The sequence below is a fragment of the Sabethes cyaneus genome, chromosome 3 (genome assembly GCF_943734655.1).
Source record: "Sabethes cyaneus chromosome 3, idSabCyanKW18_F2, whole genome shotgun sequence".
NCBI lineage: Eukaryota > Metazoa > Arthropoda > Insecta > Diptera > Culicidae > Sabethes > Sabethes cyaneus.
In genome coordinates, this window is record NC_071355.1 from 74,017,409 (window position 1) to 74,044,466 (window position 27,058).

The window sequence follows — 27,058 nt, forward strand, 5'->3', positions numbered from 1 at the left end:
AACGAATTCCAGGACTCTTCTGCTGATGTTCGTTGGCTTCGAAATAGCGTTGGCCTGACAACAGGATATCTAATGAGGAACTGCATCGTCGATGTCATCAACGACCGATAGTAACAGAAATTCGCGAACGTGGGTGGAAGTGGATCGGTCACACCACTTCGGTATCCGCAAGGACAGCGTAGAAGAGGCAGACTCAGAGGCTCATGGTAACGTAGCTTAGCCAACGACATCCAGGCTGTAGACGAGAAAAAGCTATGATGGGTAACCGTCAACAGTGGAGATCTCTGATTTCATACATTTGTTTTGCCGGACCAGCGGTCATGGACACATAAGTAAGTAAATAGCTTGAATCCTACACTGAGTGTAGCCACAGTAATGAGAGGTATTAACTTTTCTCCCTTCTTGAACACCGGGAACATTATCGAGATCTTCTAGTAGTCCGGAACTGGAGATAAAAAAATCTCCATAAACTGTTGCAGATGAAACGAAATGGTTCGCATAGAGCACATCTCCTCAAAACAAGCGTAAGGATTCCATCAGGTATGATGGCTGATAGCAGCTTCAGTTGCTTGAAATTCATTATAGACAGTCCATCTAGAAGGACTGCGCTGGAAGTTGAGAACTTTGAACGAGAAGCGGATCTAGAAGCACAAAGTTTGTGGCATCCGAGTGAGACTATCAACAAGTGCATATTGATCAATCCCAAGGAGTTTACATTTTCTAATTACGTCTTCTTCAACTGCGAGATCAGGAGGAACGTCCCGGATAGGTGGAAAGTACACTGCCTCTATTCGCATAAAAGTCCCATTTTCTATGGAGTTTCCATTGTTTTGGCGTAGAGCTCTACGGGCGACATGGTGGTAGAAGAGTCGGTAAAACAAGTGGAAATATTGGCGACTGAGTCGATAGATTTAATCAGAAGCTGGATACAAGGGATGAAGCTACCAATAGTCCGCAATAAGACGGAAGTATTGATCGTTAGTAATTACAAGTCGGTTCTCGATTCAGAAGGCGAAAATCAGCGTTAGAAAGCACACGATAACCTTGAAGCGAGAGCTGAAACCTCTGGGTTTGTAGATTGATAGCTAAATTTTAAAAGTCACGTGGAAGAGCAAAAAAAAAAAGATTTGGCGAGCTTACAGGTTATCCACGAAATTGGAGACTAGCAACCATTAACCGAGTTAGATGAAGAATTAGATTATACAAGCCTTGTCTTGGACATCAGATCAATTGAATGAGTATGTAATTTTATCTCAGTTTATTTAAAATGTATTTTAGTTTAAAAACACGTATAATTTATGGCTTACATACATAAATACAAGCGACTACGTGAACGGTCACGTCTGGCAATTAGATGTTGTACGATTCCAATACATATACAATTACAAATCAAACAGCTATTGATTCGAAACTATTATTGCTATATGAGATTCTTTTTAAACGAAGAAAAAGCTCCCATATTTTTAAAACATATCTAACAATTCAGATTCCAGCTCAATAGATTCAATTGTTGATGAGTTTCACTTTACATACTGTTAATATAGCCTATGATCTGTTATTTAGGATAAAATCTAGCCTAACCTAACTCCACATTCAAAATCCAGTTTTACAGTCTACTGCTCTCATCAGGTCGCTTGCCGGCCATACCATGTACGCTTAGCTTTGGTCCACCAACGCCGTTGATGAAATCGTCCGGCTGGAAAGTGTTGTTTTCGTGTCCCATCTCAACTTGACTGCGTCCTTCGTCGCCCACGACCGCTTCCGGTTTCGGGCCATCCATGAAGAACATTGTCAAGATGAACAACAAGCTGCTGATTCCATAGAATCCGGCATAGAAGAACATAACCGAGCCTCGATAGCCGATTGCCTTCGCCAACGGATCCACCAGGATGGGCAGATTACCACCGATGTTGTTCATTACGAACAGAAACACTCCGATGGTTGTGGAACGGACCTGCAGTGGAACAATCTCCACCAGAACGGCAAACACGATGCCGAACCACATCTCGGCTGAAATAGAAAATAAAAATTTTTGGGTTAAATAACTGGATAATTAATCAAACTTTACTGAGCTTACCGAAGAAATAGCTGATTCCCAGAGTAATCATCGCCCACAACGGTTCGTAGTACACGGAACCGAAAGCGAACGGCGTGGCAATCAGCTGGCTGACAGCAAGGCAAGCCACTCGAGAACGGATGCCCATCTTGGCAACGAACTTATCGGAAACAATGCCACCAATCACCACTCCCACACTGCCGATTCCGATAGTAACGGCAAACAGCCACCAGCCGAGATCGACATCCGGGAAGTAGATGTTATAGTACAAGTCGGCATTGTAGGCAAATGTCATGCCACCGCAGTGTCGAATGGAGGCCGCAATCATCAACAGAACAACGCGCGGCTGCAGTAATACTTTGGCAAGCGGGACCTTCGCATTGCTCTTAGATTCCTCGCCAATACTTTTTCGTTCTGGTTCCTTCAACGTTGTTCCAGTCAGGATAGCCATTAGAACCGCTAGTGCTCCTGTTCCGTAGTAACATACACGCCATCCCAGGTCCCACAGATTCAATTTCGTGATATAACGTCCCACCGGAAAAGCGATACCGTACCCACCGTAGATGCCCCAGTTAAAAATAGCCATCACCAGCGCTCGTTTACTCTCGGGGAAAATATCCGACATGATTCCCGTTGCCAACGGATTGCAACCGGCTTCACCAGCAGCCATAACCATACGCAGCAAAATCAACTGCCAGTAGCCTTTGACCGTGCCCTGAAAGATGATGGCCACTGCAAACACCGCAGTACAAACGGTTAGCAGCCGAACGCGGTTGAATCGGTCGGCGGCGAATCCTAGCACGACACCCATCACGGTGAATACGGCAATAAAGCTGGGCCCGGCTAGCAGCTGATACTCCAGACCCAATCCGTTGTAGTTCCATTCGCAGTAGACCGTTCCATTAAGGTGCTGCCGGTGGCATCTGCAATAGGAAAAAATTGCATAGTTTCCGATCAGTACGGTGCGAACAGCAGTATGCGAGGAGATGTAGGTATAAGAAAAGCTTTTATAGCATCTGGGAGCAAAGCTTTCGGCCAGCATGTTGTATTGAAAGCTTTGACTTTTCTGTCCCTAGTGTAGTACTAGAATAACATAATATTAAGTTTTGATCCACCTGACACTGAATCGTTGTTACAATCAAAACTTGTGCAACAAAATTAAACAATATTTTAAGACAAACATAATCAATTATATGATTTGAGCGTATCAACCATGCCTATGTAAAGTAAATCGTAAATTAAATTAAATTTCTCTCTACCAGTAGCTTAATCAAAATTATTTTTAGTTATAGTTATACTGGGCCCCTTAAAAAGGAATATTAAATTCCACTGGGCGCCCATTAAATAGTTTTTAAATAATTTTATGTATCCTCTTTATGTTTTCCTCAGCTTAAATTAATTTCTTTGTTTAGTGTGTTGTCCAGTTCTCTTCTAAGCTGAGGTTTCTGTAAGTGTCCGATACCAGGGGGCTCTCTGTGTGAGCTTTTTGGTAACGGGGGTGAGCAGAGGGTTAATTAATAAAAAAAAAATATTTTTAAGAAGTTTAATTTCATGGTTTGAAACACACCTATTAGGTAACTATATTTATAAACTATTTGTATATACTTAATCTTCTGTCTGTACAAAAAAATACTTACGTTATCTGTTCATTGGGGTCAATTTGACCCCAAAATTCAAACTGCTATATCTCAGGGAAAAATAGACGGATTTCCGAATTTTCAGATGTTTTAGAAAGGTAATTCAATGGACTAAATGATGAAATTATGAATGTCGACTTGGCAGGGGGTACCTTTTACAAGGAGGGGTTTTAGTAAAGAAAAGTCGGAAAAATCGGATTTTTTCAGATGTGTGATGTTTATATCACCAAATCCTTACCATCTAGAACGATGCTTTCTTCTACAAAAATATGCGAGAACACGAGATGTTCAAAGTTACATGTGTCATTTTACAGGATTCGCTCGCTAGGTGGTGTTAATGCGAGAATAATAAACTTTTTTTCTGTTAAATTTATGAAATTCTACTCGTGTAAGTCGTTCTTGCTTTCGGAAAATTTGAACAGATAGACAAGATTTGCAGTAAACATGATCTTGTGACAAATAAAACCTATAATGTGGTTTAGAATTTGACCGCTAGGTGGCACATTCGAGGATTGATTGAGCCCCACCCAAACACCCGTTTCCGCATCTTGCCCATCACTATGAAAGTTGTACCCAGTTCGTGTGTGGTGCCGCAGCTCTGGTAGATGGTATGTCCACTTCTGAACGTACGTACCGTTGAGTTCTATCAGCACATCTCATGCAGTGCTACGACGTCGGGCTTGCGGCTCTTCAATACGTTGGAGAGCACTCGAGTGCTCCCGTGGAAGCTGTATGCTAGGTAGCCGGAAGTTGGAAAAGTATGCTAGCTAGCTCAGACCTGTTGCTTTCATTTGTAAGTTGAGAAAAAAATTTCATTTCATCATCAGATTTTTTCAAAAAGCGTGATAAGCTGATTGCTTTTAAGGCTTGTTTGCGACAAAATCTGGACACCTCAATTTTGCAATAAAACAAATTTACTAGAAGTTTAATCCATGAAACAATTTTATATCAGTTATGTGTGTATCGTTAATAATTGTCAAACAAATTAACATTACTTATTTCGTCTGCAAGAAAAATATGCGAACTTTGGAGTTTACCCTTGCCATGAGGGTCAGTGCAGACTTGTTGGTAACCAATTTAGCTGCGTTTGTTCAAGATTTTCGAAATTTATCTATAGTTGTTGCTTGTTGTTTGTGCTAGGACAGCTTACGCAACTGACTTTATATCTTAAATTCGTCGTACCGTTTTGAAATCCGTCCATCAAAATTTTTCATCATCCGAACTAAAAATCACAATAATGTTTGCGAAGCTAGCGTGCATGTATTTGTGTGGGACGGCATGACAAATGTTATTCTGCAAAATTTCTGCAGGTCATGCAAGTTTTCCCGGCTGCTGAATAACGACAATGCGTTGCGTGGGTTATTTTCATTTTATGTATGACGGAAATTGAAACGATTAGTCGACATATTCTTCTTCGTCGCACGCAAAAACGTAGGAAATTTGGCTACTAGGAATTCTTTGATAAAAAAAAGCATTCAAATAGATCTCAGCTCACTTTGATTGATCCCGTATGATAGTCAACAAACTAAAATATTAGGGAATAACTAATTTTGCATTATGTGCCATAAAAATCACTGATATTTTTAATAATTTATGTTAGATAGGACGGGAATAGGCAATTACGACGAAGTAGCAACATACCCTACCAGGAAGCAGTTTAAAGTTTTCTAGGACATACGTTTCATCGTCCATTATAACGCATAGAAACATCGTTAAATATTCGTGATAAAGCTTAACAGCGCGTGTTTTGGCCGTCGTATTCTGCTTACCATTACGGTTTGGCACAGTTCTCACCGTGAAAGACTTCATGCCTTGTCGTTGCTTAGAAGTGTACACGAATGTTTGCGACATTTTTATTTTACGTGCAATGATACGTACAGAAAGATCTGGTCTCCTCCGGAATATTTATTTTACCTTCGCATCCTTGTGGTGGTTCCTCAGATTCGTTTTTGTTCCACTTCTCTTCTTCTCAGCTGTTGTCAAGCGAGTATCGAACGATTTTAAAACACTGTGAACAGTGCTTGGAGGAAATCCAAGCTTTTTGGCAAGTTTTCTTAACGAGAGATCCGGATTTTCATTGCGACCGCACACAATTGCTTTTCGCACCTGCTCTTCTTTCGACGCCATTTTACGCTGAGCGCTTGTAATATAAACAAGTGTTATATTTTCAGAAAGAACAAACATACGTCTACCTCTCTGCAAAATATTTCACTCATTGTTAATGTATTTCCGAAGCAGTGTGTGTTTAAGGGTGTCTAAATTTTGTCGCGAACAAGCCTTATTTACCAATTTGAAGCACTGGTACCGTCCCATAATTTAGTCTTTGACGTGAAACGTCTATCTCCTTTAGTTTCGTTGCAGTTTAATTTTAAACGTATCGTGTTGGGGTTTGAATTAGTAGACGACGATTCGGAAGCTTCAAGGTAATCATCGGTGAGGAGATTCGAAAGATTCCATAGTAATTACGTCTAAATAGTCTAATTACGTGATTGATGAGTTGACGTGAACAGAATTGTAGCGGTTTTATTTATCTTAAAACCCTTTAATCCAGTCGACGGGTTACTTACTGCTGGAGTCCAGTGCTGGTGATAGGAGAAAGTATATGTTACCGTTGTACACAGTACGTTGTTGACCAGCAAGTAACGTCGGAATTGAGCTCCGGTTGGACTGCGTATCATCTCCGAAGACAACTGGAATGTAATCGACCGTGCACCAAACAATCCAGCACTGTTACAACAAGCCTGCACTCTGCATTGCCCTAGGCCATTCGCTGCCCGCTCATTACTAAGTATTAACTTAAGCCGGATGTCCAGCCTGTTTTTCGCGGCAAAAAACCTGTCCCGTTTGCCGCACTTGACCCGACCCAGACAAAGTTAAAACGATTGAAAGAGTTGGAAATCATTTCGCCGGCCGAATTGATTGACCGGGTCGAACTTATGAACCGATGTCAGACAGTAATTCACGATGAACAATCACTGCGGGGTTTTTTGAATTTAATCGCTTACCCCCAGATGTCTCGATTGCGTCCTCGTTTTACGTAGAAGAAATCCACCACCTCGGGCTTTCAACCTGTTGCTGGTTCCCCTCTCTACATTTCCAGAAATGATTTTCTGGAAATAACCATATCCCGGTTGTTTCTCAACATATTTTCATTCGGTTTTCACCAAAAATATAAACGTGTATGAATCCTCTGGTAACTGCAAATCTCAGAAAAATTACTCCGTTGAATACTTGTTTTGTTTATGAAAATGAAAGCAAATTTTCCAAACAAAAATCCATCGAGAAAAAATTTTGTCACTCTATTTCTAAGTGCTGAAAAACTACAAAGAAAAGTTGGAAAACTAAAAATGTTTCAAAAATTTTATTTCCGTGTACTGAGTAATCAATAGACACGAATGCATCGAAAGGTGTAAATTGTCTCTAATAAGCAAACAAACAAGCAACTGAGTTTTTAATCAATAAATTTAATTTTGCTAAGAGAATTACTGAGGACTCAGCTGATAAGTTCTTGCAAATTTTTTTCGACGGAATTAGCAAAAAAAAAATTAGGTGCATAATATATTTATAAGGTACTTTACGGTACTTATGCACTTACTCATGCTCTAAATCGATGTCCGCGCACTGCTGCGGCAGCGTATGACGATGGACCTCGGTGTGGTTCTGCTGGCAGGCATGGTCACCATAGTCCAGCTCGATGGCGGTCGCCTTCGAGGTAACTCCAATCAGATAGTGACCGAGTTCTCCTGCAATGTATCCGATAGTCAACACCGCCAGGACATACGGTTTGTAGAGAAATTTCAGCTTATCCACCATGGGCTGCATTTTGGTTACGTTCGCTGTTCGTAGCTGTCTGTGCTTTTGTCACTAGAATAAAAAGAAAGTGGAGAAGTCATATTAATATTTCATGTTCTCAGATATAATGCAATTTGGAGAAAAATGTTAAGTTTTGTCAACTAGTTCTATAGATTTTTGATGATAGAATTATTTCAATTGGTAATAAGCATCTGAACACTATTTCCAATACAACAATGATTACCAAATTTCCAACCAGCAAGTTTGCACGTCAGCTTAAATAACAAAACAGATCATCATTACACTCGGGGAGGAACCCTTGGGGATTACAAGAATCGAGTCAACAGCTAAACACTAAGCAAGCAGTGAATTGTGTACTAAACAACATCACCAAATCGAATTACATTAATGAAATCGTGACCGATAAATTATTAATGATTTGGTATTTCAATCGAACTTGTATGTACACCCCGGTGTATAAAGATAGTCAATCCTCCCAAACCATCCACCTGATCACTCATTTGCATACGGGGCGGCGGAATGCAGCTTTGTTGCTACAGGCAGATGCATCTGCCGACTCCATCTGGCGCGGTTGAACTAATCGATGCCATATTACTTCGATATTACTCACCTGGGCAGGGTGGAGCAAACAGAATTTAACATTGCCAGTTCACACGCCGTTTATTGAATTGTGTCGACACGGGCGACACCTTATTGCTTATTGTCCCATCTGAGCTGGATTTATTGGATTGTTTTATAATGCGTGAATTGCACTTAAATGCAGTCGTCAGAAATGATTGCATTACTGTATATGAGGGAATTGCTTTCTGGGTAAAGATAGCTGAATGAGAGCGTAGAATAACGAGTTGTAGTCGTCTCCATTGTAGTTTCATTTATGGTGATTTAACTCGAATCATAAATTTATTTTCGGCCTAGCAAAGGATGAACATGTGCATTCCATAACCTCTGTTCACTAACTCCTATCCCTTCCCTATCTCCACGAGGTGCCGGCTGTGGTGGAAAATGAAATATACTGACCCTTGTCCAGCATGCCAAGCTGGCTGAACCTGCAAGGAAAGCTGACCACCTGAAGCTTGAAATTATTCCTGGGACATACATTATATTAGTGTGGCTTCCGCCCACATTATGGTGCCAGCCCCATCAGCGGGATAAGGACCTTAAGTTAACAGCCTACTGTACCGGAACACAAAAAATTTACCGAAAATGAAAGAACAATCTCTCTGGATTGTTGGCAACGAGCTTTAACATAAAAACACGGACACGAATTGGAACATGGAATATACTGACCCTTGCCCATGCAGGGCAAGCTGGCTCAACTTGCAAGGGAAGGTAGCCGCCTAAAGCTTGAAATCCTGGGGCTGAGCGAGGTCCGCTGGCCGGGTACTGGCGAACACAGGACATCATCCGGGCAAGTCTTGCTCTACTCTGGCATACGAGGTGAAAATGCTACTCGAGAAAGAGGAGTTGGATTCCTACTGAGCCAAGGGGCACGTGCGGCCCTGATGAAGTGGGAACCAATAAATGAGCGAATAATCGTTGCCAGATTTAGAACACGGGTTAGGAACCTAACGGCAATCCAGTGCTATGCGCCAACAGATGCTGCCGACCTGCAGGAGAAAGAGAGCTTTTACAGCCAGCTGAACAGCGTGGTTGAGAAAATCCCGAAGGGGGACATCCAAATTCACATGGGCGACTTCAACGCGAAGATTGGCTCAAACAACGCGGACCTTGAACGCGTCATGGGACGCCATGGCCTAGGAGAGATGAGCGAAAACGGGGAGCTGTTTACAGAATTCTGTGGTAATAACGACATGGTCATTGGTGGATCGCTCTTCTCCCATAGACCAGTACATAAAGTCACGTTTCCCGCGACGGCCGAACAGAAAACCAAATCGACCACATCTGCATCAGCCGGAAATGGAGAAGGAGCCTTCTTGATGTACGCAACAAACGCAGCGCTGACATTGCATCCGACCATCATCTTGTTATCGCTGAGATACGTCTGCGCGTCGGACGTGTCCAACGACGGGAGGAGAAAGTTGGGTGCCGCTACGACGTCCGCCGATTGGAGAATCCTGAGGTGAAAAGGGCTTTTGTTGAACAACTTGAATCTCGAGCCTCGGAGTTGCCATCTGGTGGAACCGTCGAAGAGCAATGGACCGGCATCAAGAACGCCTTCATCACGACCAGAGATGAAACCGTCGGCAAAGCGCGCAGCGGGCGGAGGGAGTGGATTTCGGATGAAACTTGGAGGAAGATCGACGAGCGGAGAGAGGCGAAAGCCGGCATTGAGCGAGCGCGGACCAGATCGGCTAAGACAGCTGCCCGTCAACGATCCGTCGAACTGGAGAGGGCTGTTAAACGTGCTTGTAGGCGGGACAAGAGAGCCTGGATTATCTTCCTAGCCGAACAAGGAGAAGCCGCCGCCGCCAATGGTGATATCCGTTTGTTGTACGATATTTCTCGCCGCCTTAGTGGTGCCAGGATGAATACAAAGATGCCGTTAAAGGACAGAGCTGGTCAGCTGCTGACTGACCGTACAGAACAGCTTGAGCGATGGACTGAACATTTTGAATAACTCTTCCGGGTTTCAAATGTCAGAGACCAACAAAACCAGCAGCGTATGACGCCTACAGTTCGTCGAATTAATCGCGTCAACTCGGAGGCGCCATCGCTGGATGAAATTGTAGCAGCCATCAAGAGTATGAAATCCAAAAGAGCGCCAGGGATAGACTGTATTTCAGCCGAGATGCTCAAAGCTGACCCATCTTTGTCAGCCCAGATTATGCATCACCTTTTCAGCAACATATGGAAAACCACAACTTTTCCGGTGAACTGGATGCAGGGCATATTGGTCGATTTCTCCAAAAAAGGAGACCTAACTGAATGCGGTAACAGGCGTGGTATCACGTTGTTCTGTAGTACTCTCAAAGTACTCTGTAAGGTAATCCTCAATCGGATTCAGAAGAAGATCGACGCTATTCTTCGGCGGCAGCAAGCTGGATTCCGTGCTGGCAGATCATGTGTAGACTATATCACATCGCTCCGCATTATATTGGATCAGATCAGCGAATTCCAGGATTCTCTTCTGCTGGTGTTCGTTGACTTCGAAAGAAGCGGATCGATGAGATATTAGTTGCAGCAATTGACAGTAGACCAAATCGACGATTGCCTTGGAATCCTCTAACGATGGAGCAGCTAAACGACTTTGACCTAGCCGAAGACGTTGTCTTGCTCGCACAACACCGAAACGATATGCAGAGCAAGTTATATAACCTCTCCGAGAGCTCTCAGGCAGCAGGTCGCACAGTCAATGTAGCAAAAACTAAATCTATGGCAGTGAACACTGACAATCCCACTAACGTCACAGTAGCGGGACACCAAGTTGAGCAAGTAGACGCCTTTTAATATCTTGGTAACCAGACAACGCCCGATGGTGGTACCAACACTGCTATAACCACACGGATCAGGAAGGCTAGCGGTGCCTTTCCTTAGGGGACCGCGACATGGTTTTTTCTAGATAATGTTGCTAAACATTTGGAACTTGTTTGAAATAAGTTGATTTTCTTTAACAAACCATCGACTGTGTCGCATATCAGAAATCATCAGCATTCGATAAACTAGCGAACTAGCAACCAACTCATGTTTCTCAGAGGCCATATGACCGCTTTCGGGCCCCAGGGAGATTTTCTTCTTAGATTCGAGCCCTGTACGGGTTTCGAACGAACTTGTGCAGGATATGAAATCGGCCATATTACCTCTGAGCACGGTTGCCAGTATGCTAGATCAATTTGGATTTAGCCAGATTTTCGATTGCGCGCCAGACCAACAGCGACGGGCGTAGCGAGGGGGGCGGAGGGGGGGGGGGGGTTCAACCCCCGGTGTCCGGTTCACTGTAGTTTACCGACTTTCGACAAATGTACGTAGGTAATCTCCCCTAGCAGCGCCTGTACGATTGATTCATGCAGTTCCGTTACTCTTCGCTTTCAGCTTGTACTCCGCTAAATGTCGTCCGCAAAGGCGCGTAAGTCCTCCGTGAGCACGGTGTGTCGATTGTACATTGTCAGGTTCGCATGTTAATCGCAGCGTTTTGCGAAGGGTAAAGAACTTGGACGAACCAAAAATATTCGCACAGATTCTCTAGGACTTCTAGCGCTGGAATTGTGTGAAGGAACTGTGTAGAGGATTCGCACTGAATGCCTCGCTTATAGAACCAGGATTCTTATATGAGAATCCAAGAGTTGAATCCACGGGATACCTATAACTCGGTAAAGGAATCGCCTGCACTATGAAATAAGAATCTTCTGTATTCTAAAAGCAGGATTCCTGGAGTGTTAGCAAGGATATCGATGCTCTGCTTGAATATGCCGCAGGATCTCCTGATTTGTGTTATTGTCCGCGGCTGCCAGCGATCCCATATGCACGAACTCAACTACTACTTCTTGTTTGTCGCCGTCAAAGATTACCGTCCGCGAAAAAGGCACGTTCGTCTCATTAGAACCTCTATCATTTATGTATTTGGTCTTCAACACGTTTATTTCAATCCCAACCTTCAAGCCTCCGCTATCAATCTAGCGCAGCTGGCCTCCACCGTGGCAAATTTTCTGTCTTTAATATCTAAGACAACTGCGTAACCAAGGAGGTTGCCAGCATTCCTGAAAATCAGGCCTCTCGTTTCGATATCTGTTCGTCGGATCCCCTTAAGAGCGATGTTAAAAATCATGCAGGATAATCTGTCTGTAGCACCCTCGTCGCGTCTCGAAAAGACTCTGGACTCTAACAGCCGAGATTCGAACATGCAACATACCTCAGTCCTCAATGCCAACTGGAAGGCCAAAATTGTAACATTTGTCTTTTATTATTTCAATTTAACTTTTTGTCAGATGAAGAACACTCTATTTCAACCAAAATAACTTTTAACTGAAAATCCCCATTTCCTGAATAAACTTCTTCCTAACTAACGGTTAGGCTATGTGAGATTTCTTCTTTTCTATTTTCGGTCGTGGAATTTACAAAACGGAGAGCGATTTTCACTACAGGCTATATTTGAGAGTTAACGAATGTCAACATAATAAGCAAGAGTAATTTATCAACTGCATCAGCAATGTAAAATATTATAATGGATCTGAAAAAATATATATGGGTCATTCCATGCCAAGTGACCGAGAAAAAGTTCAAACGTGTAATCGACCTTCACGGATTTGAACCAAATTTTGCCAGATTGTTCGCTTTCGATCAGAAAGTAAAAATCCATAATTTGGTACGGATCGAACATTCCCTCGATTAATGGGAGCGCCTCCATTTTTAAGGAAAATACCCGATTTTGTCAAAACCTCTTTTTGTGTTTTGCTAATATCTCCGGAAATATTAAGTTTAGAAAGACACTATCTTCACATTTTCAAAGGAAATCATCCAAAAAATTCGAAAAAGATATTATTTTTGAGCACCAGTGCTGCCAAACTCAATTTGAAAACTAAATTTACATTTTTCTCTCAATGAAGACAATTTTATCTCAAAAATTTCAACTTCATCGTGTTCCGCAGATTTTTTACATAAGAATCACTCATCGCCCCGAGGTATTCTTTGCCGATCCCGAAATACAGCCTTTTAGAGCAAGCAATTCCCCCTTTGTTAATGTAAAACTAAGAGCAAAATAACTTTTTTTGTAGCAGCAATTCTCTACGCAATGTAATAATACTTTGGTATATCGGAAAAGCATTTATACAGGTTTTTGACGTAGGACTACGTCTTACGGCAAGTTTTGAGATAGGGTGTCATTCCAAAAAATCGAAAAATGCGAGCGTCACGAAAAATGAAAGGTTTTCAGCGCTAATAGCTCAGCGGTTTTCCAATAGATTTTCAATATTCTTTTTAACAGTGTTGCCAACTTTTCAGTTTCCCGCATGATTAGTTGCGTTAATTAAGAGTATATTAGTCTCCTAAGAGCTCATGTCTATTAGCGAGATAAAAAACAGTTTTCAAGGCTATGATCAAACAACTAACGTATATTTTATGCCTTTTTGAAGTAACATTTCCTCATCTAGTGCTAGAAATCAAACGAAAAACTGAAAAGCTGGCAATTCTGTTAAGAAAAACGTTGCTATAGGGGAACTGTGGGTAAAATGAACAGGGGAGGTAAAATGAACAGGCAGCCAAATTCCCAGTAAACCAATTAAAATCTGTTCCAGATCAATAGGTGTCTTCTCCTAGAAGTATTTCAAGCTGTTTGAGACAATATGCGGTGATCATAAGCTTTCTAATGTGAAAAAAATGGAAAAAGTAAAAAATATTTGCAGAAATCTGACGCGGATGGTAATTTCCACTATTAGTAAATAAGCTATTTTGGCGAAACAAATTCAATTTTGACTATTGGTATCATTCAGTGTTGTTTGCTTATCACTATCCCACGGATCTGTCGAAAATTCCAAATATTTTTATTAACTGTTTGTTTATAATAAACACTAGAAAACAATTGGTGTTTTGGGGGTAAAATGAACACCTCACTATTGGGGCAAAATGAACAGTGTGTATCATGTTGTTTTACTTTCCATTTATCAGCAGCTACGAAATAATGGCAATTCAAGAAAAATGATCGAGTCTCTCGAAAAATGACGGAAAATGACCGAGTGCTGGAAAATCCTGCGAGCTAAAAGTCTAGCATTGTATGAACGTGGCGAAGATACATTATGTTAACTTTGTGGACTCCCATTTTAATTCCAACAGACTTGTTGAATACCTACGGCTTATGTAGAACAATGATAATGTAAAATGATGTTTAATTTATCCAAACTGCATGTATACTTTAGTTTTCTATGACATGTTCATTTTGCCCTCACTGCGTGTTCATTTTACCCACATGAAAAAAATCAGGCTCGAATGTGACGCTTTCGTAAAAAAGGAATTTTTCATGACAAATAGCCCTTTTTTAAACATCTTTATATATTGCTACGTGGAATATGAATCCAGCTTTCAATTTATGTAGTGCGATCAGCATTTGGTTGGTTCCTGGGGAAGAAAATGGCGAAATTGCTAAGGGTGTTCATTTTCCCCCCAGTTCCCCTATATTGTATAAATGCTTTCCCGATATGAAAATGTAGTTTTACATTGCGTAGAGAATCACTGCTTTAAAAAAAGTTATTTTGCTTATAGTTTTACATAAAAAATGGGGAATTGCTTGATTTGAAACGCTGTATCTTGGGATCGGCAAAGAATACCTCGGAGCGATGAGTGATTCTTATGTAAAAAGATCTGCGAAACACGATGAAGTTAAAATTGTCTTCATTGAGAGAAAAATGTAAATTTAGTTTAAAAATATTTGGCATAGCAAAGCCATGGGTATAAACGTCCTTCAGAACTTGGCCCTTCTTTATCGACAGACTTCGCAGCCACTTATTAGAGTACAGGCAAATTACAAGGCAAGTGCAAAGACCCTATTAACTCTGTAACGGCAGCAATGGTGTTTAAAAATAATATTTTTTCGAATTCCTTTGGTAATTTCCTTTAAAAATGTGAAAATAGTGTTTTTCTAAACGTAATACTTCCGGAGATATTAGCAGAAGAAAAAAAGAGGTTTTGGCAAAAAAGGGTATTTTTCTTAAAAATGCAGGTGCTCACATTAGCCGAGGGAATGTCCGATCGGCACCAAATTTTCGATTTTTGCTTTCTAACCAAAAACGAACAATCTGGTGAAATTTGGTTCAAATTCGTGAATATCGATTAGACGGGGCTCGGACACTTCGCGTGGAATGACCAATATTGAATTATTCATTTTACGAATGGCGAGGATGTGGCATCCTGGTATTTATACCTGTTATTTATTCTAATATTTATGATGTGTATGTGTGTTATTTACACATTATTTGGGCAGTTGCCGGTAGCGTGTAACGGGCACAGAGGGAAAGTGTCGGAGTTTGCGGACCACAAAATATCACAGCGATGACATCAAAGATATCTCCCACACCAAGTTTCCAAGGAAGTTGCTTCTGTGGCTGGCAATCTGCGAGAATGGAATGTTCACGTCGCTCTTTTTTTCCTTCATGGTGTGCGGTGAACAGTAAATTACAGTATGAAATGCCTGTCAGAAGCTGCCACCATCAAGAGGTCATCAAGAGGGATTTACGCGAAGGGGGATGTGGTCTTTTAACCGAAACCTGGCCTCGGCCCGTTATGAGAAGACATCACTGGAGCAAATGAACCGGTGGAAGATAAACGTTGTACCGAAGACCTCTAACCCTTCTAACGGCCTCCAGCTGTGATCGATAGAACATTGTTGGGCGATCCTCAAACTGAGGATCTACTCTAAAAATAGCATGACCAAAACAGAGAAGTAGTTGTCCTCCTCCAAGGTCACGAAAGTGCTGACGATCGTGACGACATCCATATTTTTATGGGCTATGGCTAAGATACTGGAAAACTGTCGTAAAGTTGCCTGACAGGGCGTCGAAACATTTGTGTAGAAGGGTTAATAAACGTAGCATTTAAGAAAAATTTATTCCATTTAATTATGTTTATGGTTTTTCCAACCATCCGTAATTAACCAATTTTCCTTAATGCGTAGGTCATCTTATTATTCAAAGCAAGCTTGTTACAAATTATTTCGACCCAAATACCTACTTCAGTGATCAAAGATAAATTAATTTGTTACGAGTGCAAAGCAGGAAACTTCCAAGCAGCCCCGAGATAGATGCAAAAATATGCATACCAAAGGGAAGCCTTGTCCAGCAAGGAACCGAGGCTCCGTGGGTGGCAACCGCAAGCTGAACGAGACCATGAATCGTAAAATAAACACCACCCGATCAAGAGCAGTATTTTGTGCAAATCACTAACTGTGGACAGTCAGCAATTCAGCATTACAAGTTGATTCTGAAACTGGTATATGGTCAAGTGTAAGGTAATATGATATGTAGGTACTATTAAAAAACCTATTCCAATTCTGAAGCCAGCTTGCGTTGGAGTTGAACAGCCACACCTGTTGTCTGCTAGTAGGGTAGCCGGAACTAGTTATAGAGCATCGGAAGGAGTTACAGCCGGCTCGCGGTTATGGATAGGTCTAGTTCAAGCTCAGAAAATGATAGATTACTTTTGTAAATGGACATTTAATAGACAGATTAGCCACCTGGCACCTAGAAACTGGATGGAACTAAGGTTTGCGTGTGTAAATAATTCACACCAGATGCGAAATCGAAGCGGAATTTTATTATTAATAATAAGCATGAGTACGAGTAAGTTGCTGCACTAGCAATGGTTGTTTGACTAAGATATTGCGACAGTCGACGATCGGAGGTCAGTTTTTCTACGATGTGGTTATCAAGTTCGTGTCAATCGAATATTGTAAATCATTCGAGTGTTTATTTTACCGACCTTATAGCAATTTATATCAGTGCATTGCGTGGTACATATGTAAAATATATTAATTTATACCAGACCGAGTGCACAAACCGCAGTGTGTAATTATTAGACTGTGGATATCGGTTGAGGAAGGAATGTGTGTGGTTTTACGTTATCGCCACAATTAAAACGTATGACATGGCATTATTTGTACAGCATAAGAGTATTCATCTGCGTTGAAATGTGCCATTGTCTGTTCGAATGAGTTGAAAATAATAGTTTTAAACGAGACTAACGTCCTTGCAATGTAATACGATACCGGGAATGCCATTGACACATTTTCCTAACGGTGTAAGTGTAATTCAGTCTCCTCAGATCAGACCGATCGCGCCAGACTGAGTGTAACAGACTTAAGAGGAAGATCAGCTTACAAAGTTTGTACTGGGTGGAAAAGGAATGGAACATAAGCTTCAGGGGCTTAAAATGAAAATGGAAAATTTTGGAGTCGCTTGTAAGTTGTAACTAAGTCAGCGTTTGTAATAATTTAAATCTGACTGCATCGATCCAATCACATGTGCCGTCAAGCATGCCTTAATTATAATCCACACTTAATATATTTGATCCGGGATGATTGTACTTGCAGATTGCTTCGTTTATTCAATTACAGCAAATATCTTACACTTCGGTCGTGCTTTTATAACGTATACCTAGTAGTTGTCCTGCCAGTAATTAATGCAACAGCGATGCTAATTTAGAACTTTTTTATTGGTCAATCAGAGAAGTGTGCGGTTTAGTAACGGCCAGTATCAAGCTGGCACCGTAATTATCGACCATATGTGACTGACAGTGCAGTTGAGCCCAGATGGCAAGTGCCCGGGAGTCGGAAAATGCATTAAACTGGATAATTCATGCATAAATCCGATCGGTAGCTGGGGCTGGGCAGGTGATATTTAAAGTATAGTTATATACATATGCAAAATGGAGCTCAACGGCAGTCGTGTACGAAACTGGAATTGGATGGAGATAACATTTTATTGTCGAATAGCGAAATGAATGTCGTACCAACCGAAAAGGGACTTTGAGTTGTTCAACCCAAGGTAATTTAAAAATATGATACATTGTAGATTATTTTCCGGAATCGTTCTGCTCTCGATGTTCAGACTCAGCATTACTAGCTGAATTAGCGACTGTTGCTATGCTCGCGGTTCTGATCCAGACGAGGCGAAGTGTGGGATAGTCACGGGGAAGTTTTGTGTTCAAGCTTTAGAACGCTAAGAAGCAATATAATTTTGTTTGAATTCAGGTTTTTATTATTGGTTTAAAAGTGAAAGGGATAGCTAGTACTGGGTGGTTTCGAGTTGGTGACTGAACAACAAAAAATCTACTTTATTTGAATTAATGATGACTATAGATATATATACCTAGTCTGGGCGATGCCAAAAAGGGAGTCTATTAAAAACTGAAAGCCGGAGCTAATCGAATGTGATAGTTTTATTTGGGATAAATGTGGAAGAGGTATTATGGCGTGGTGTGGTGTTTGTGGCGATAGTAGTGTATAAGCGTTTAAAAACTAATGGTTGAATCTAGATAATGGAAGAGACTGTATTTTGTATTATATATCTGCAGTAAAAAAATCCACTTTTTGTCCATTCAATAATAGCACATAAGTAAGATCTCATTTCCTTATTTCCTTATAAGGTTAACACAATGGAGAACGAAACTCAAAACTAAAACGTGACCTTTTCGTTAACGAATTAGTTTAGTATGTAGGCCAATGTTTCCTTGTGTTTATCGGGGAAATTCGTATTATAAATCGATTTTGGAATTTCACTTTCAATTATTTCCTGTCTTAAATTATTTATTTCTTTAAAAAAAAATTATTCCTGTGTTACATATGATTTATAACCATATGGTTTGTTAATTTATTCAATTCTCACTAAAACTCAATGATAATTTTATTTTACCTATAATATTTTTTCTTGATCATGTCCTATGTGCATTTGCTCAAGCCTTGTTATGTTATGATGTTAAACACTAGATTTATTATGCTTATATCACAATCAAGATGCTGTTTTGAATATACCTTCTGTTTCTATGACACCTATTCTTGTGTTATCATTTTTTCTTTCCATTTCAGTTCAATATTGAACTAGTTTTGGTAGATTGTATTGCTATTTTGACAAAATTTCGATGTAGTATTTTCAAATTGAACCCAAATTAAACTTTTTCTTACTAGCAATTGTTTTTCTTTTTTAACTTTCTGATCCCATATGTGGTGGTGACAAATTGCTGCCATCTCCAGTAAGAAACGAGGTGCTCTGACTCTAAAAATAGGACCCATAAGCAGGGTTGCCACATGCACAGATTATTCTGTGTTTAACAGATATTTGAAAGAAATCGCCTGTACAGAATCTGTATGCATAGAATACAGATTTTCGCCAAATTACACAGAATCAACAGATTTTTGAGCTTTTACACGAGAGTGAAAGAGACGGAAATAGTCAGCAAAATGACTCTCTATCTCTTTCACTCTCATTGTTTTGCATTGCACAGATTTTTGCACAGATATTTTTCCTCGCCGTACAGATTGTCAGATTTTTCCAACAAAAAACACAGAATTATATGTGGCATCCCTGCCCATAAGTGCAGTGCGGTGAGATCCCGATCAGGAGGGCATAACAAGATAACATCAAATTTATAACACATTCTGATATTTATAACACATTGTGTTACAAATCGGAAATAAACTGATCAGGAAGTGAAAACAAAAGATTCAAGTTTGTAACAGATTCTGATAGTTATAACTCATTGAGTTATATAGGAGAATTAGGGCTTTGGCCACTACTAAAAATGTTACATATCATCACTAATGTGCCCGGGACACACAATGGGGAACGTGTCATACCTTTTCTATAAAATTTAACGCAAATTTTATGTGTAATTTCAAATCTGATTTCAAGCCAAATTTTACATGCAATACCAGCCTAACTTCAAGTAAAATTTCAAGTCCAATTTAAGTCAAATTTCCTGTTTATTTTGAATTCAATTTGAATTCTAAATTTAAGTCGAATTTAATGTCCCATTTCAAGTTTAAATTTTGGTCCAATATCAAATCCAATACCATGTCCATTTGACATGCAATTTCAAATGAAATTTCGTGTCTAATTTCAAGGGCAATTGCAATCTAAGTCCTATTTCATGTTCAGTTTCAGTGCATCAGAACGAAATAACGATTACATGTAGCGAATTCTTATATCTATTAATTTTGCATTAAGAAAATTTTGTCGTCAATTCTTAACTTCGTTTGTTTGTATGGATAACAATTTTTTTAAGCATCCGACAACAGCAAGTGTATAAAATGAAAACACAAACTATTGCAGTTAGAAATATACTCGATGCAAAATGCCGCTCCTATTAAGCCATCTTTTATGTATTTTCTGCACTTTATTAGGTTCTAACAACAAATTGAAACGAACAACGAATTAGGATCAAAAATTAAATCTCTAAAACTTTTTTTTTGTTGGTAGATGCTTGGAACAAAACGTAATCGAGCAAACACATTATGAAAATAATTAACGATAAAATAAAATGTTTTAGTTTTTTTCTCGGTTTACGTCTTGTTTACAAAATTTAAAAGCAACAAGTGTTTTCTCCAATCCTTTACTAACAAAACCTCGTATAATTGAGACATATTTTCTTCCACGCATCACTAAAATAATTAGGTTCATAATTGTTTTTAATCTTTACTGTGGTTGGTTCCTACCAAAATCAGCAATAACATTTATAGAATCAAAACCTGAAATATAAAACTCATTTAAAAAAAAGTTTGAATGGCCAGGTTCACTTCAATTTATTTTCTGGTACATTTGAAAGCACTTCGAGCAACTGTCAGAACGGTGCAACACTGATAAAACGGATTCGATTTTTTTTCTTGATCATGGTCTCGTACCAAATCTATTTATAGACAGCTCGAACAGCAAAAACTGACAGAATAAGCTATCGGTCAAATCATATGAGCATTTAAACTACCTACATTCAAGAGCAGTTCTGGTACAGTGGTTAAGACGATGGCATCGTGTGCGGTATGTCATGAATTCAATTCCGACTGAAAGGGTGCGATTTTTGAAATTGAAAAAATGTGTGAAAATCTTTTTCTGTTGCTGTTTGTAAATGTTCCCGATAAATACTTGTACTATTTTTGACAATAGGTCAGGAAAATGTCGATATAGTAGACAGAGGTAAAGAAGATTTAGTTTTATCAAAATTATAACACAATTTGTTAGAAATATGGTAACAAATTTTGATATAATTTTGTTCAGAACATAACAAACTTTGTTATATTTTTTGCTATCACTGCTAAGCAGTTTTGTTAGAATTTGAGTTATTTTAACCACTTGCAGTAGCTAAATTATAACAGCCGTTGTTAGCAAAAAATCGGTCGAAAAATAACAGGATCAGTTATAATTTTGTTATGCCCTCCTGATCGGGATAACTGTTAGAATAGCGCCTTGCTATGGCTTACAACTATCGCCAGAATCGCTTCTCAATGTCTTAGGGTGAAATTAGTGATCATTAAGATATCTTCATTTTACATTTGTATTGTTTTGCGAATAGAATAGAAACTGTAAGCGACAAAAAACCATACGCATTGTGTGTGTACATGCAGTTTGACGAGCAATGTTATTAGAAAACGGAAGTATTGTATAACATATGATGAACATTTAAGCTAAAGTCATGCGAAAGCTTAACGAAAAATTCGCTGGCATTCTTTACCCAACGTAATGTTGCCATATTTTCCGTTAGATTTCTTCGTTACATGACGAAAAAGCAATAATCTTAGTATTTTGTATGGCACCACTGACTTACTACGAGTAAGAGGTAAGAGGTAAAAGAAAGAATACGAAAATCGCCCTGCAGCATGAACCAGATGCACTCTGAAAAATCGATACGTTCATTTATCGGAATAATTTTGGAAATATCTGGTTTGCAGTCGGCGAACATTTCGTGTTATTTTAAGAATAAAGTAAAAAAAACTTGCCAGATTTTTAGATGAAATGACTTATATGAGTAAAAGTCGCTGAAACACAAATTTTAAGTGAAAAGTTCGGTGGATGAAAACTGCGCAAGTTTTTACGCCAATTGTACGTACTGATTGTTCATAATGCATGCAGAGTGTCTTTGGCTCTTTTGCATGCGCAAAAGTAGATTAGGTGCTTGTGGGCTTTCATATTTTGTGAATTTCTGTCAACTGCGAAGATATATTGACGAAAAGTGAGCCAAATATTGATGTGCTACAATTAAATGTTGTGAATGGCCGGTTTTGTTTAAAATATTCAAGTACTTCACACCCTACTTCCCATCTGCAAATCCCCTCCCCAATCACTGATCAATTACAGGCTAACAATTGAGAATTCAGGGAAAATTCTTCAGCTACAGACTAATCAACATATACGCACCAACAAATGATTAATCCGATTACAATCCGATAAGGACGAGTTCTACGACAAGCTCAAGAGGACCTATGGGGAGTACCCAAAACATGACATGAAGATCATCATCGGAGATGCAAATGCGCAGATCTGTAGGGAGGAATTCTTCCGTCCTGTCATTGCCCAGATAACACAAAATCGTAATAGAAAGTTCATAATAAATCGTTTTCATGTCAATTTCACATTGAAATTGTATAATAATTAGAGTATGTCAAATCGAAGTGAACAATAAGTTGTTTTACAGTCGTGCGTGCCTTCATATACAATTCATGACTGTGAATTATAAAGCAGTATAGACGATTGCAATATTTGATTATATCTTAATCATATATTCAGGAGTATTTAGTTGCGTGTTATAAAAACTACGCAAAAAAGAATTACAAATAATTGTCAAAGCTTTCGCACGTATATCGCCTCCACTTTGGTACATATATGTTCTTATATGGCGTGAAATATAACTTTTTCGTTCAGATATGATTTCGTATATCTCAGTTGCAATCGAGATATACAAACCAAATGGTTTACTGGGTGGAAGACACAACTTTCATCAGTCGATCTGAACTCATCGCCGCGCCCAGCGGAATGGCCATCTGTAGCACCTACTTTCCACGACTGAATACTCGTAAACACACTTGGAGGCATCCAAATGGGGACTTTAGCTCTCAGATCGGTCATGTTTTGATTGACGGTCGACACTTTTCGGACGTAATCGATGTAAGGTGTTTTCGGAGACCAAATATCGACTCTGACCATTATCTCGTCGTGTGAAAGATTCGCACAAGGTTGTCGAACGCGGCGATTGCTCGTATTGAGAGGACGCTATGTTTCAACATCCAGCGGATGACGGCAGATGGTGAGGCAGCGGAATACGCCACAAAGCTTGATCAACGAATCGCAAAACAGCAGGAAGAAAGAAAAGATATAAGTGGGCTGTTAAGGAAGCTCCATGATTGGTTGATACGGTATAAACTGATCTTAAAGCTGCCTTCGATCGCATTGATCACCAAATTCCGCTGCGAAAGTTATACTGATTAGGAGCATCAAATGACTTCGTCTGCTGGCTTCAAACTTACTTAACAAATCATAATCTCTCTGTAAAGCATGGCTCGACCGAATCAAGTAGCTTTTTCTTTTTGTCCGGAGTTGCCTAAAGAAGTAATTTGAGACCGTTACTGTTTCTCATTTACTTGAACGACGTATGTTTTGTAATACCACCTGGATGCAAGTTATTATATGTGGACGACCTAAAAATATTCCTTGATATAGGATCAGTGAAGGATTGCAAACAGCTGCAAGCTTTGGTAAACCGGTTTGCTGATTGGTGTCATAGGATCAGCCTCACCATAAGCGTGCCCAAATGTTCAGTCATCTCTTTTACCAGAAGCAACACTCCAATCTTATATGCATATAGGTTTGATGGATGGAACTGGACTCCAAGCTTACGTTCCAGAACCACTTTTCCAGCATTATAGCGAAGGCAAACCGCAACTTGGGATTCATAATGCGCATAGCTAAAGACTTTCGTGATCCTTACTGTTTGCGAGCCCTTTACTTCGTGTTAGTACGGTCTATTCTTGACACAGCCTCTGTAGTGTGGAGCCCGTACACGCAAATCTGGATATCTATAATTGAAACCGTGCAGCGCAAATTCATCAGGCACGCGTTAAGATCTCTCCCTTGGTCTGATCCGATAAATCTGCCACCTTATGAAGACAGCACGTAGCCAGGGGGGGGGTGCCCTGGGGGCCTTGGCCCCCCCCCCCCGAAATGTTTTGGCTTACATTTTTAAAAAAATTTTCAGTGCAGAATAACAATACACCAAGCTAAAACTGTAGCACAAGTATATTTTTGATGAGCGCGCCTTTGAATAATATATAACCGACATCATTTTGTATCTCTCATAGTCTGTGAAAATTCTCAACTATATAGCTCTCCGTTACTTGGAACATTCGGCATGGACAAAGGCGACGAAATATGATCATGGAATGGAGACTTGGTACCTGGAACTGCAGATCGTTAAATTTCGTTGGTGGTGATAGAGTGCTGCTCGATTAGTTAGGACCCCGAAAGTTTGGCATCTGGCACTGCAGCGGAGATATGTCGCAAAGGCGAGGAGGTGTGGAGGATCCGTGGCAATAAAGCTCAAATTTTTCAGAGTGGTGGAGCGACCAACGAGCTGGGAACGGGCTTCGTAGTGTTGGGCAAAATGCAGAATCGCATAAAGGACTGGAAAACGATCAACGACAGGATGTGCGTGTGACGTACACGAAGGTATACTCGACGACGAGAAGGAAGCGTTCTATGCGCAGCTGAAGGCAACGTACGACAGCTGCTCATGATAGGACATCAAGATCGTCATCGGGGCTATGAACACCCAAGTCGGCAGGGAAGCAATGTATAGACCTGTGATCGGGCCCCATAGCCAGCACACCGACACAAACGACAACAGCCAGCGATGCAGCAACTTTGCAGTTCCCGAGCATTTTCGTTTCCCACAAAGATATCCACAAAGCCACCTGGAGACCACCTGACCAACGAACTTCTAACCAAATCGACCATATTCTCATCGAGGGCCGGTTTTTCTCGAACATCACCAACGTATACTCCCTATCGACTCGGACCATTACCTAGTAGCAGTACATGTGCGTTTAAAACTCGGTTTATATCTCGCGACAAAACCGCTCTTCTCGGTTAAACATTCGGCAGTTAAACAACCCGCCAGTTGCCGAAAACTACGCGCGCGTACTGGATGAAGCTCTGCCTTCTTCTGTGAAGCTAGATGCTTCAACCCTCGAAAACGGATGGAATATGATACGCTCGGCCGTCAACGAGGCAACCACGGTGTTAGAAGTGGATACATCGAGTGCACGAAATGATTGGTTTGACGGGAAATGCCAACAAGCGATAGAATTGTAGGAAAAGAAAAGCTTGGAAAAACTATCTAATCATATCTACGAGAGGAAATTAGGCCAAGAATCGACAAGCACGGAATGAGTTGACCATGATCCTGAGGAGGAAAAAGCGCCAGAAGGAGGACAGAGATTGTGTGGAGCTGGAACAACTATTCTGGGTTAATGACGCGCGCACGTTTTACGAAGAGATAAACCAAACTCGTAAGGGCTACACACCTAAACCTGACATGTGTAGGGACGAGGGAGGGGATCTAATCACAAACGAGCGCGAGGTGTTCGATACGTGGAAGCATTATTTCGATGAGCATCTCAACGGCGATATAGCAATAGGAGACGCAACGGAAGTTTACCTCGGAGTGCCTACAAACGACAACAGCGTGCCGGCTCCCGATGTCGAACAGATCCGGCGAGAAATCCGTTTGCTGAAGAATAGGATTATCGGTCTGATTAGCGCTTTGTACATCGTCTGCTTTGTGCGGTGTATGCACCTTGATCGAAGCGTCTTGCGGAGGGAAAAGTAGGTTCGATGCGAGAGTGCCAGAAGCTATGAAGTTTTTAAAAATCCTGTAAAACATTTTTCTCACCAGCAAACTAATTAGCAGAAATCATATTGTACGCAAACTTATGAAAACCATTAGAAAGTTACTTGTGTTACATGAATACTTAGTTAAACAAATTAATTAATTAATTCGAAAGAACATTCTGTAACATAACCATTAAATATATTTCTTAAACAAAAGGTTTTCTGCATACTAACTTGGCCTCCCTCCAGAGGCGAGTGAACCTCTTAAGTTTAAAACTTCTCTAATAAAAAAAATGACGAAAATCCTGGCTACGTCACTGAAGACAGATGTAAACTGCTATATGTTGACACCCTGGTTAAAAGAAGAAATGCTTCTAGAGCCATCTTCAACGCCTAACTGCTGAAGTGGGAAATCGATGCGCCGGATATTCTCGCTTTACTGAACATTAGCATCGCGCCTCGAAACCTTAGAGCCCGAGACTTCTTCCGACTCGCATTTCATCGCACCTTATACGGAAACAACGAACCAATTCAAGCAATGTGCCGTACCTTTAATCGTGTTCACCATCTCTTCGACTTCACACTCTCAACTGACAAAGTTGAAGATAGAATTTTGAACTGTGATATATTATGTTATAAGTATGATATTGTAACTCTGTTTGTTTTGTATTTTCAAATGTAGGTATGATTATTATTTATGTAACTCCGGAGCGTGAAAAAATGGGTTTTTATGCCAATTTGAGAATGATTGCAATGGTGGCAACTAAAATTAGCTTTTTCCTTACATCGACTTCAATGAGAGGTAATCAGTTGAAGTTAAGATAATCAATCTATACCTATAAAAAAGGATTTCTGTCTGTCTGTCTGTCTGTCCGAATGTTCCTTATAGAATCGAAAACTACGGAACCAATCGGCGTGAAAATTTGCATGTGGAGGTTTTTGGGGCCAGGAAAGGTTTTAGTGATGGTTAGAGACCCCTCCCCCCACTAAGAGGGGGGGCTCCCATACAAATGAAACACAAATTTCTGCATAAATCGAGAACTAATCAAGCAAATAGAACAAAATTTGGCATGTGGGTGTTTTCGGTGACAAGAATTTATTCTATGGCAAATTGAGACCCCTCCCCTCTTTATAAGGGGAATTATAACTCCTCTCCCCTTTAAGAGGGGAGGCTTCCATACAAATTTCCTCATAACTCGAGAACTAAACAAGCAAATGGAACCAAATTTGACATGTGAAGGTTTTCGAGGGCAAGAAAATTTTCAATGGTGAATTAGGACCCCTCCCCACTTTAAAAGGGG

At 40.4% G+C, this 27,058-nt stretch overlaps 1 protein-coding gene across 1 annotated transcript in view; it reads right to left on the reverse strand.

The window, feature by feature from the left end:
• Positions 1–1,292: 1,292 nt before the first annotated feature.
• The window catches only part of LOC128742755 (putative metabolite transport protein HI_1104), a 44,614-nt gene continuing 18,848 nt past the window's right edge, over positions 1,293–27,058 (reverse strand). Inside the window, exons 2-4 of the mRNA XM_053839206.1 lie at positions 7,289–7,557; positions 2,078–2,979; positions 1,293–2,010 (exon numbers count right to left, since the gene is read on the reverse strand). Of these exons, the coding sequence (XP_053695181.1) occupies positions 1,607–2,010; positions 2,078–2,979; positions 7,289–7,515 (1,533 nt within the window). The 5' untranslated portion in view covers positions 7,516–7,557 and the 3' untranslated portion in view covers positions 1,293–1,606. The remainder of the gene's footprint in view (positions 2,011–2,077; positions 2,980–7,288; positions 7,558–27,058) is intronic.